Source organism: Bidens hawaiensis, unplaced genomic scaffold (assembly GCF_021521415.1).
Source record: "Bidens hawaiensis isolate Kalapana, Puna unplaced genomic scaffold, B.hawaiensis_p1.1 tig00013629_1, whole genome shotgun sequence".
Taxonomy (NCBI): Eukaryota; Viridiplantae; Streptophyta; class Magnoliopsida; order Asterales; family Asteraceae; genus Bidens; species Bidens hawaiensis.
The window spans coordinates 355450-367845 of record NW_027492158.1 but is presented as its reverse complement, the minus strand read 5'-3'; the positions used below and the strand labels follow the sequence as shown (position 1 = coordinate 367845).

The window sequence follows — 12396 nt, the reverse complement described above, 5'->3', positions numbered from 1 at the left end:
CCCTCAAATGTCAGAGCTTGAATATTAAAGAAAATAAGAGTCGTCCAAAAATTAGATCATCAGAGTTGTAACCCGTTTGATTAAGGCTTTGGTTGTCTGTTAATTGATGACTCATGGGTGATGCAACCCATTGATATGAAATTTTGAATGAAAGGTGTGTTTGGTTTGAGGGTTTTTGGAATGGTGGAATTGGTATGAAAGTAATTCAAGGCACACACTCTTAAAATGGTCTACAAGTTCTAATTGAAAATGCTGCTCTTTGATTTAGCTGTATGTAAACTTGGTGAAAATGTGTTTGATAAGTTGGAATGATGGGTGCATTTAATGTAGTAATATTTTTGGATGCGCTATGTTAGATATTTTAATGTAATTTGATTGACTTGGACCAATGTAAATTATAATATACGCTAAATAGGTTAAGAGATGCCGGGTGCACAATTATTCAAGTTTATTATGATGTTGTCCCTAACCTAATGAATGGGGTTTCAAAATTTCTCCGTTAGTTTTTAGTTTTGTTTTTGCGTGCGTGACATGTTTTTGCTGATGTGGAAAAAACAATAAGTTAAAGCAAGTAGGTTAAAGTAGAGGGGCTGAGACGTAAGTTTAATGTTTATACCTACCTGATTCTCATTCCGGTCGGTCTGTAGATCTCTCCGGTCAAATTACATACAGTGTACGTGTCTCTGCCGTTACCTGTATATAACCTTGATTATTGCACCTAAAATCATCATCATCATTATTATTATTATTAGGGCACACGTTCTAGTTTGTTTTGTTATCCTCTAATGATCTGATCGATGCTCTTCTTCTTTGCCTCGTTGGTATTAGTTAGGTTTTTTTATTTATTTATGAAATTAAGATGTAGGTAAGGTATCCCTGGACCTTAGATTAGACTGTAACACTAGATTTTGTCATTTCACTTTGTTAAGCTTTGATTTAATTATTAGGTGCTGAAGTTTGCATTTGATTTGAGAGATAAAATCTAGATAACTTCCTGAATGAATGAATATGATTGCTTTGATTTCAAAATGTCTTTCATCATAGGCAAATATCTCCCCAAAATTGGTTCTCTATTGAATATTTGAATTGAATGTATATATGTAACACTTGGTCCGCCATCTTATCATCTTGTTGCAGATATGCATAAAATCACTCACTTGTTTAGTGGACCAAAATGGCTAGCACAGCATGCTTTATGATCGTTAGCAGAAATGATATTCCTATATATGAGGCCGAAGTTGGGACTGCTCCTAAAGTATGACTATGGTTTTCTTTTATTAACTCACTTGTCAATTTTACCAGTCAGTTACTATATGTTAGATTATATAAAACTAGTTTTCTTTTTTCATAAATCTTAACCTATTCAACCATGTTTGAAGTTTTGAACTTGTAAATTCACATGTTTTGCTAAAATAACAGATATAAAGATTTTTTAAGTACCCTTATTATTTAAAATATATTGCAATGACATTGCAGAAAGAAGAAGCTGCACACCAGCATCAGTTTATCCTTCATGCAGCTTTGGATGTTGTACAGGATCTTGCATGGACAACAAGTGCTATGTAACACTCATAATTATCTCGTTCTAACAATCATAATGATAATAAAATATTTATTTCAACTTATTGTGTTTCCAGGTTTTTAAAATCGATTGACAGGTTCAATGATTTGGTGGTGTCGGTTTACGTGACAGCTGGCCATATCCTTCTTGCTTATTTAATTTTTTTTGTTTTGTTTTTCGAAAGTATTAGTTGTGATTTTTTTTCTATGTAAATATTTTTCTTGACTCGAGCTTTACATACGCGATTGATGCTGCTTCATGACTCCCGTAATGATGATGGAATTAAGAGCTTCTTTCAAGAGGTCCATGAGCTTTATATAAAGGCAAGTTTACCTTATCAAGTGTTCAAAGATTTTATTAGTTTAAATTTGGATTAAATTTGATGACATGGCAGTGCCCCGACTCCCGTATCCCCATTTTACTTGCTACAGAAGGCTACCTGTATCACCGAATGCAATAGCAACACAAATTTTTCTTAGAATGGCAAAAAAGTGAAACATAGTTACATTTTGGTTATAAACTTTTAATAAACATATAAGTTAACGATATTCTTTAATTTAGTCACTTTTAACGTCTTGCAGACTCTTCTGAATCCTCTCTACCTACCAGGATCTCGTGTTACATCTTCACATTTTGATACAAAGGTCCGAGCCCTTGCAAGAAGATACCTATGAGGGCAAAAAGGGTAATAAAATAACTTCACATTTTCTGCTTTTTTCGGTTTTTAAAAGTTATTGATATCCATTGGGTTATATAGAAGTGTGCTGTTTTTGTATTCTGATAGATTATGCAATGTTTAAGTTTGAATTTGTTGTAAAATTTGTATTGATTAGCATCAAATGCCAGGACTTCATGATGAAAGCTATCTCTATATTAAGCATGTTTTGTTCAAGTTGACTGTTTAACATGTTCACATTTCATGTTTAGGTTGACATTTTTAACTTGTTTAATTAAGTATGTTGGGTGCAGACCTCTTAATCCATTATCCACTTCCACTTAATTAAGTATACTGGCCCATCACATGTTTAATTAAGCATGCCAACCGACAACCCATTTGCGCCCCCAGTGCACCCGTTTGACTCATTTAGATTGATGAATTAAGTTGTCGTATTTGGATTAGTAGATTTTAAAAGCACTCACGGTTAAGGTTGCCTTCTGGCACAGTTAATCTAAATATACGGCAGCTAACATGAAATTTTAGTGAATTCGTGCTTGTCAATACTCAAACTAACTACAAATTTTATCTAGAGATTGATTTTGATCCATTTAGCGGTTAAACTAAGAAAAGTTCCCTGGAAAAGAAACTGTCAGCCTGGTGTGAAGTGGTACTGGTACTATACCTTTTAATTTATCAAACATTCTAATTATTTTATGCAAAAACTACATTATTATCAAAATCAAAATATATTTCGGTAAAATTATCTTATGATATTTTAAGTATTTGACTCGACATTTGTTTTGATCGGTACAATTGCTCAACTCGCATTGTCACCTTTATTCATACAAATGATTATTAATTTGAGATACGAGTGAAGAAAAAACTCCTTTGATCGGGTAATTTCGACCTTTCTAACTACTTACCCGATTAGAACCTTCAATCAAATCTCATACCCGTTCATTTTCATAATCTTCATCGCTTCTCCACAGCATCATGCCCAGACCATTTTCCTTGTAAATCTGTTTCAGTCCACTTGCCACCCTCTCCTAGATCCCAGACCGCCACATCTCCACCATGAGTCCAGCCAACAATCACTAACTTTCCTTCATGTCTGGCTAGGGGCGGTGAACACAACTATTCTTAGTCCATTATATTGTATACACGGACTGAGGTCATCCAGTATAGGACCCCATATTTGAGTACACACTCTCATTTGGAGTCCATACCGTAAGCCTCACGACAAACTCAACTGGCTGGACCCTATGACCCTAGTTGAAAACATGTGTTAAAGACGCATTGAACTCATTCTTACATCAGATGATGTAAGAACACTTTTTGCATGATTACATGATGATCCTTGGTTGAAAAATGTGTCAACCCATCGGATTCATTAGCTAGGTTAATGGTCAAACTTGCTCAATCTGGCATTAGAGGCTCTTAATAATCACATGCAGAACAGAACAGAGAAATTAGTGCATTAGCATTTCATGTACTACTTATACTAGAAATGTTGATACTACTCATGAAGTCATCATTATAGAGATAAACTCTTCTACTTAAACTACTGCCTACGTGGAACTATATGGTATGCGACACAAGTGGCATGTCATCAATCCAATCAGCATAAACTCCACTAATCTTCTCATTGTTTTGCCACTTGACTTTCAACTGTTTCCTCTCCATTTTCTTATCAACCAATTTGCACAGTCCACCTCCTGCATAATTGAGTCCTTGATTTTGCAATTCTGTGAATGCCAAAACCAAGAATTAGTAAGCCAAGTAACGGATTTGGTGCCATTTTCATGGCAGAATTTGGGCATTAGAACAGTTATCAGCATATGGAAATACAGAGACATCTTTATACATCAAGAACATAATCAAACTTTAAAAACTTAAGCTATAATAATCAACATGAAGAAACAGTTATGGGTTCCATATGCAGATGGAAATGATTTACATTATGGAATTATCCAGAAAAGGTCGATCACATGTTATGAGTAATCACAGTTTATGATCATCAGTTTTGAGTGTTTGACGAATATGATTGTTACTTTTTAACAATTTTGTTCATGTCAAATCATATGGGCCGCATGATTTTATACGACCCATTTCAATTTTTGCAGACCATAGATCCGTCACATCATACGCACTGTATTAGTATAACTTTTGACACAACACAACATTGTCACATCAGTCAGCTTCAGTAAAGTTACACATGCTCGTATTAACAGATTTTCTTTGTTATACGGACCCAAAAATCACATCATGCACCTGTATAAGCCAACAATCACATCACACATACCGTATAACTTTTGAAACAACACACCACTGTCATGTAAGTTAATTTCAATAAAAGTTACACGGATCCATATGACAACTCACATAACACCTTTTCTTTTTCATTTTCATACAAGCCTATATAACCTTTGCATACAAGCGTACAAGTTGTATAAGTGGCATGAGTCGTACAACTTTTGACACAACATACCACTGTCACATCAGTCAGTTTCAGTAAAGTTATACGAGCGCGCACAACTGCTCGCTTAACACCTTTTTCTTATATTCAAAATAATCACAAAATGTAGAGTAAGTTGCGTTAAACCTAATCGTCAATTGAATTTAGGGAAATCAGAATCTAAGCACCTAATTAATTATCCAATTCCTATTCTCAATAACCATCACTAAATCCTTACCTGATACTCCATGAGCATAGCAACAATTGCGGCCAAACTTACAAACACCAGTGGCTATCCACCTGATACACAGCTTCTTCCTCCACGGAAGCTGCTTCCGCTGGTGCTCACCAACTTGGTGAATATTCACATGAATGAAATGACACTTGTCCCCATACTGACACTCATCCCCGTTCATGTACCTCCAGCAAAACCGAGTTTTCAGATCTTGCGGCCGTGTCTCCACAGCGGAATGAGCGAAGCAACAACCGCAACTACCTCTTTGGAACTTCAAGCATGGTTCGTTCCTCTGTTGAGTTCTCCGATTCGGTGAGGGTTCGTATAATCTCGGGCGTTTGGGGAAGTGGTTTTCCATCAGGTTTTGATGAATGCTGGTTTCTAGGGTTTATCTGTGAGTATCGTTTTCGATCATGATGAAGGGAGGTTTAGCCTTTTATGAATTTATTTGATGCAGCACCAATTACCATTATCATTTCGTGGTGTACGGCTTTTAGTTGGGGAAAATTACCAAAATGTCCTTGTGAGATTTTAAATTTTTTCAACTAAATAAAAGAATGCATATTTCACAACATGTTTAATCTCAACGCGTCTTGCACGACTTGTTTAGCCACCAAACATCTTTTTCACGACCTGCTAGCCACCAACGTATCTTTCACAATATGTTTGGCCTTTTGATTGTTTTTCTTGTGTTTTTAATATTGTATTATTATAATTAATTTTACTAGTATTTTTTTTAAATAATTTTTAATGTATAAAGTTTTATAAAGTTCCAAATATATAGTTGAGAATTGTTTATTTTTATCTACGTGTTGGCATAAACTTTACTTAAAACTAAGCTTGGTCAAATTTTGTTAATCATTTATTGAACATTTCGATATAAATTTGGCGCGGCTCGGTTTTGAGCATAATTTTTGACATGTAGATAAAAATAAACACGAATCAACATCATATTTGAAATTATTATATATAGCTTTATATTAAAAGTTATAAAAGAAAAACCAAATGTGAGTAAAATTTGTTATAATAATGTAATATTAAAAAAAATAAAAACAAAATAGGTCAAATACATCGTGAAAGACGCGTTGAGACCAAACATGTCGTCAAAGATATGTTTACAGGGGACATTTATGGAAAAAAATATTTAAGAGAACAAAAATGAATATCTTTCCATTAATAAGACACTTTGAGAATTTTCCCCGTTAGAATTAATAGACACCTTACACGTCTTATAAGGTGACTCTCAATACTGTTTGTTTTAAAAGAATAAAGAAACACAACCATAGGAGTGTTGGGTGACATCAAGAGCCGTCTTGTTTACATTGCAACCTTAGGAATGTTGTGTTTATTAATTTAGACTATAATGGCTTGAGCCTCAAATGAAGATTGTTTAGTTATTGAGCACGAGCTCAAGTATTATATGGAAAGGTTTATTGAGCAGTAAACTTTAAAGGTCTTTGGGGATTTTCTAAAGTGCCATTCCTTAAGCCACTATAGTTCTATAAATACAACATTTACATTGTAAACAAGGTCTGAAGGGACATTCAACTACTATGACTAAACCGATATCTTCTCTTCAGACATTCTAATCATAAACACATACTTATTCTCACGTCTGAGCTTGTCAGAAACATCTCTCATGTGACGAGGCTGATCATGAGTTCGTTAAGTGTTTGGTTCGGCGGAGATCTTGCGATTGAGTTGAAGTGCCACAAAATAAGAGCCCCTCACACCCTGAACACCAGCATGCTTCAACAACACCTTTAAGGCTTTAACTAAACTTATTTAAATGCTCAATCAAATGCACATACATACACTGAAATCTCTATAAAATAATCTCATGTCAATAGCTTATCAAGAGATTCAAATGTGTAGGAAAACATAAATATACAACCTTTGACATAACATTATATTTTTCATACAATCAAGTAATGATATTTTCATATAATATTAAAATGTTTTACTTATTCTTGTTAGCTTATAATTAAAAATAAAATATAATTTAGATAACAACTTCGTAACATATATATTTTGGAAGGTGCGTCAAGCTTTCGTATCAAATCAAGCAACTTGAGTTACTATTCTATGAGTTTTAGTTACTCCCAGTAACGTTCTTCACGGCGCCAGTCGCACCTTCGGCTACGCTGCCTATGCCTGATGCCGCTCCTTGTGCCGTGCTCTTAACGGCTCCAGCTACACCTTCAGCTACGTTGGCCACACCCGATGCCGCACCTTGTGCTACACTCGCCACACCATTTGCCGCCCCGCTAGCTATGTTCGCCGCACCCTGTGTCACCTGCAAACACCAAATATTCAATCTACTACTTTTCATTATTAAAAACTTCCAAATCGATGATTGGTTTTGAAGCAACTCGTAACAATTTGTTCTGTTGGTGATTAAAGTGTCATCTAGCTATTCGTGTGTAGTTGAGTGCACACTTGTTTGAGAATATTATGACTTCAAACACTTTAAGACACCTTGGTAGTTTAAGGGGATGAACCCACAGAACAACAGGGGTCCTAGATAGCGTCCCGATAGCGGGGTCCATGGGGTATCAACCCCTTGTTTTGTTATATATGAAAAGTTGCTTTTGAAGATAAAGGTTGCATAAAATTGATCTTCGGTAGTAACTGAAGTAGTAAAATTGGCATTCGGTAGTTAAAATGAAGGCCAATATAAACTTTGATGTTCGGTAGTAATTGGTGCATTAGTAGTAATTTGACTTCAATAGTAACTTTTTTACCATTGTTGACGGTCTATAGGTCGTTAGGAACTCTGTTTCTGCTGATGGAATTACTACTCATGTAACTACTAACATTATACAGTTATGGCAGTCATAACCGCTAACTTTCATGCCTTTTTAAGAAGGATTGCAATGATTAATTCCATTCGTTCACCCCATAAAATTAGAAATTTATTTGGTCAGATTTGGGTAAGATGAGATTTCATATTCGTTCGTGATTTATCTCTTACAATTATCCATTGAATATTCGCGAGTGCCAACGTAATTATTCAATCTGAAAGTGTTCACACACGATTTTCTTTTCAGAGATATTTCAGTTATCACGAATAACAAAACCGGCACATTATTGTTGCGATTAAAATTGCCATAAACATAAAAATATGAAGAAATTCGGCATTTACATTTACATGTATACCGGCATACACATATGTTTCCGAATACAATTTAGAACACAATTCACAACATTGAATCTTAGACTGATTTTGAAAAGACTTGGAGGCTATAAGCCAATACTCAATTTGATTGTTGAGATTAAGATCCCGATAAATATACGCATTTAAGAAATTATGCATGGAGATATACATACATATCCGTTTGCAAACATAATTAAGATCACAACATTGAATCTCTGATAAATTACAATACCTGATTTACAACACCAGTATTATTTTGGGTCGCCATGTTTATCTTTCTCGTTGGTTTGCTTTCTCTTGAAGGGTTCGTTACGGAAAGAAAATAAATTTATATAAATTTATGAAGAAAATATTGTTGCTAGAGTTGCGAATTCGGAAGCCAAAAAATATGGCTTCGTTTACACGTGGGTGACATTTCATGAGATTAGCCACTCGTTACTTGTTCTTCAAATTACAAATAAACCTATTTTAGTAACTTATTATTAATTAATTAAAGCGTAAATGTAACTCACTTGGATAATACAACATAAAGGGGTCGTTCATTTGCTAATATAAATTTACAAGCAATTTCTTAGATTTGTTATTTTCATTTCTTATATATTTCTTATATATATATGTATGGTTAATCCTAATGGTTAACAGGTGAAAAGGCTAAATGATTAAACCGAGAAAGAAGAGAGCTAAAGACTAAAAGTTGATGATAAAAAGAGAATAGATAATTGATGGAGTTTAAGTATAAAAAGATGGTTTAGGGCCATTATTTTGGTGTGGTTTTGATCTTAATATAAAAGAGTCTTGTCCCGAGTTGGGTCACAAATCCTGGTTTTTAATATTATTAACAACAAGCATTTGTGACCCAGCTCTGGACAAGACTATTTTATATTCTATTATATTTCTAACAATAGATTGGCAGTTTAATATTGTGTATTTGATAGTTGTATAATTATATATTGTTACTAGTTTGTTGTTTGAGATGATAATAACATCGAAAATCTTCAAACCTTAAAAGAAAAAAGAGACAACTCACAAAAAAAAATAGCTAACTGCAGTTGAACACGAGATATGTTGACTTGAGCCGGCTTAGCTCGTATCATTATTGGCTCAAGCGCAAGTTAATAGTAGTTAACATGTGCTCATTCGTAAACCTAGGATATACATTTAAACATATTTGTTTTAACTTCTAGCTATTTTTTTACCGGCAAGCACACACGCTCTCTACTCTACGCTCCTGAAATCACCACACCTGCCTACCACTTTATGACCACGATGTCCCCCCAGGGGATTTTAACTTCTAGTTATTACAATGTTTGTTTGTTTTATGTTTTATTAGTACTAATATACTAAATATATTTGTTTCAGTTTAGTGACACTTGTATGCTTCTTCTATCTTTATGGGTTGCAAGTTTTCTTTGTGTAGCTTCATTCATAAATATTGCATCATTATATGCTCCTTTATAAACAACAAAAGGTAATTTCATAACTCCATAACATTACAACAATAATATCCCAAATTCCCAATACTCAAATAGTCAAACAACAAATTGTCATCTATGAATCAATGCTCCCGACACCCGAAAATCCTTATTTTATAACAAACAAACATATAAAACAACATTTATATATGTATACCATCCGATCTCCACCAAAATGCCTCTATAATCCGTGTAAGTTTCCTCTCATTCTTATTTTTTTTTACCCAAACACGAGTTAATTTAATTAAGCCATTAATTTGTCAAGCTCCAAGCCTTGTGTTTAGCCATTGACATACTTCTTCCATCTCTTGAGGAACCGTGTAATGACCAAGCCTGAAAGATGAAAGATCACAACAAGAATCTTGATTATATTTAATTTCTTTTAGGGCCGGTTTTGATCCAAATGAAGTTATGATATTGATTTCATACCCTTGATAGCCTTTGAATGTAACATAACGAAAACCAGCTGAACTCATCATCTGAGAAGACCTCTCTCCATATTTATATGGTACTACTTCGTCACCTGTAACGTATGGCATGCATCGGTTACAAGAATCAGTATTAGATGTGACAATTGTAACTTTATTTCTAGTATGTCACATAGGCACCAAAAAAAAAATTAGTTAAAAACGGGTATAAAGACTCCCGAAGTGTATACTTAGAGGGGTTGGCTAAACATATACCACCCGCTAAATTCATATTAATAGTTTTTTTTCTTCTTCTGTTTAGTCAGTATTACACAAGTGAAGGGGGGGGGGGGGGGGGGGGCAATAAAGACCCTAGACTTTCATTTAATCTACAACTAAATCCCTGGGCTTTACTTTTTCATCATTAATTCCTTTTAAATTTTAGAACTTAACAATGAAGTCCCTAGGCCTTGATTTTTATTAAAAGAGAAGTTTGTTGAACAACTGAATCTTTTAACTTTTAACAACTATACAAAAAGGCCCTTATATTTTAATCTAGTCATTAAAGTTTACAAAAGGACCTTTATTCAGCATAAAAAGTCAAGGATTTAATCATGTAGAAATAAAATCCAAGTAAATAATGTAAGAACTATTACAAAAACATTAGCCTTTGCAGGTTGATACTTGACACTAACTACTTACAGTAAAAAAAATGTAACAAAAAATTTTCGGGTCAACCCAATTCTGACCAACCTATTTTTACCCGAATCCATTTTGACCCAACCGTTTTTTACCTCTTATCAGTATAATCAGTTACTATTTTACTGGTAATATAGGAATCTGCGTCATATTTGAAATACTTACACTGTCCATGACATAACAAAATGGGCAATGAAGCAGCGCGTCTTGCAGCATCATTTGATCCTATTTTGTTCCTTAAATTCCTGTATGTGAATTCAACCACATCAAACTATTATTCCTAATAAAAAATTTGAGAAATAAAAATTTTTATTAGTGAAATTTACCGTGCACCCGGAAGCCATCCGCTTAATCCGACTACAGCTTTCAGGTTAATCGGGTACGGGTTTCCATTTCCATATTTTCCTTGAGCAAAACAAGCTGCAGAGTATAGTGCACATGCAGCACCCATACTGAAGCCACCAATACCAAGTTGTACTGTTTATAGAAACAAATTTGCATGTTTTATAACAAATAAATAAATAACTAAGTAAGTTAATATAAAAAAACGTCAAATACCATCAGAGGGCTCGGTTGATAACAAGTTTGCTATGTGAGCTACCGAGGCATCTAAACCTTCAACATCATTTGGACCGTCTTCTGAAAGCTCGCCTTCATCAAACCCTATAACAAACCCGAAAATGTTACTAATTATTTATCATAACTTTATTAGAATTAAAGAATATTTTAAGCTTTTTAATGTATCATATATTATTACATGCAGTACAAGGGAATCCGCCTAGCGCGGTCACGGGGCGTGTAGGAGCAGTGGGGCATATCCATTTAACCTGCAACATGTAACATGTAACATGTTAATGTGTCATTAAATGCCATTATGTAATTTTAATGAAAACTGAATAACCAAAAGAAATATGCTTACATTTGGAAGAGGAAGGTTGTCCAGAACTTGTGACCAGCTGCAATAGTAAAAAGGTTATAATAAAATAAATAAAATAAACAATGTAACAACTTATAATATTATCCGTTACCTTGAACCGTTATCGCCTAGACCATGCAACCAGACTATGGTGGCTTGGTGCTTAGCTTTAGGCCTCACAACATATGTCCTCCCGAATTCAACGGTTCGCCTAGCGGTTCTGCTACCAGAGCTCATTGAAGCACTTGGATAACTCATCTTAGACATGTGAAATATTTATATTTGTTTGTATGAGTGGCAATATGAATATGAGGAAACAGGTGTTTTGTGGAGGTGTGAATTTATAAAGGAAATGAGGGAATAGAATAAAAGAAGTGAATATTCAGAGACTATGTGAACCAGCTGCACATTGCATCTAAAAGCAATAAATCTTTTTCAGGAATGAGATTAAGGGCTCAAAAACATCTGAGATGGAGGGAATTTATGCTTGATGGAGCAGTGGACATATAATAATAATAATAATAATAATAATAATAATAATAATAATAATAATAATAATCCAATTGGGTTGGTTTATTTCTTTCAATTCATCAATCATTTGTTTATACACGGTTTGATAGATGATTGATGGACACACATTAGCGTCTGATTTATCATGATTACCATCTGTGACTTAAAAAGGTTTATGTTTCATTAAGCGCCTCAAATTCAGGGTAAAACAGAGACATAATAAAATAAAATGAGACATCTTCAACCTGTTTGTTTAGCTTTTTAAGTTTTAAATTTCAGAATCTCGTTGATATTATTATTACTGCACTGCACGACTGTCATATCCT

The 12396-nt window shown here is 34.2% G+C and overlaps 1 protein-coding gene and 1 pseudogene across 1 annotated transcript; both read right to left on the bottom strand.

The window, feature by feature from the left end:
- Positions 1-3166: 3166 nt before the first annotated feature.
- On the bottom strand, positions 3167-3902 carry LOC143544566 (uncharacterized; annotated as a pseudogene).
- Positions 3903-9573: 5671 nt separating this feature from the next.
- On the bottom strand, positions 9574-11827 carry LOC143544592 (uncharacterized). The gene is made up of 8 exons (XM_077036661.1): positions 11673-11827; positions 11564-11600; positions 11402-11471; positions 11203-11307; positions 10971-11121; positions 10810-10889; positions 9968-10061; positions 9574-9871 (listed from the first exon to the last, which is right to left on the bottom strand). Exons 1-8 carry the CDS (start codon positions 11825-11827, stop codon positions 9799-9801), a joined length of 765 nt encoding a protein of 254 aa, XP_076892776.1. The 3' UTR covers positions 9574-9798.
- Between the last annotated feature and the right edge of the window lie 569 nt (positions 11828-12396).

What these genes read in the sequence shown, in the direction of transcription:
- LOC143544592 (XM_077036661.1), bottom strand. Translation starts at nt 11,827, where the DNA reads ATGTCTAAGATGAGTTATCCAAGTGCTTCAATGAGCTCTGGTAGCAGA. An exon ending in CGGATTCCCTTGTACTGCAT is followed by an intron (nt 11,308 to 11,401) that starts GTAATAATATAT and finishes GGTTTGTTATAG; the next exon opens with GGTTTGATGAAGGCGAGCTT. An exon ending in ATCAACCGAGCCCTCTGATG is followed by an intron (nt 11,122 to 11,202) that starts GTATTTGACGTT and finishes TTCTATAAACAG; the next exon opens with TACAACTTGGTATTGGTGGC.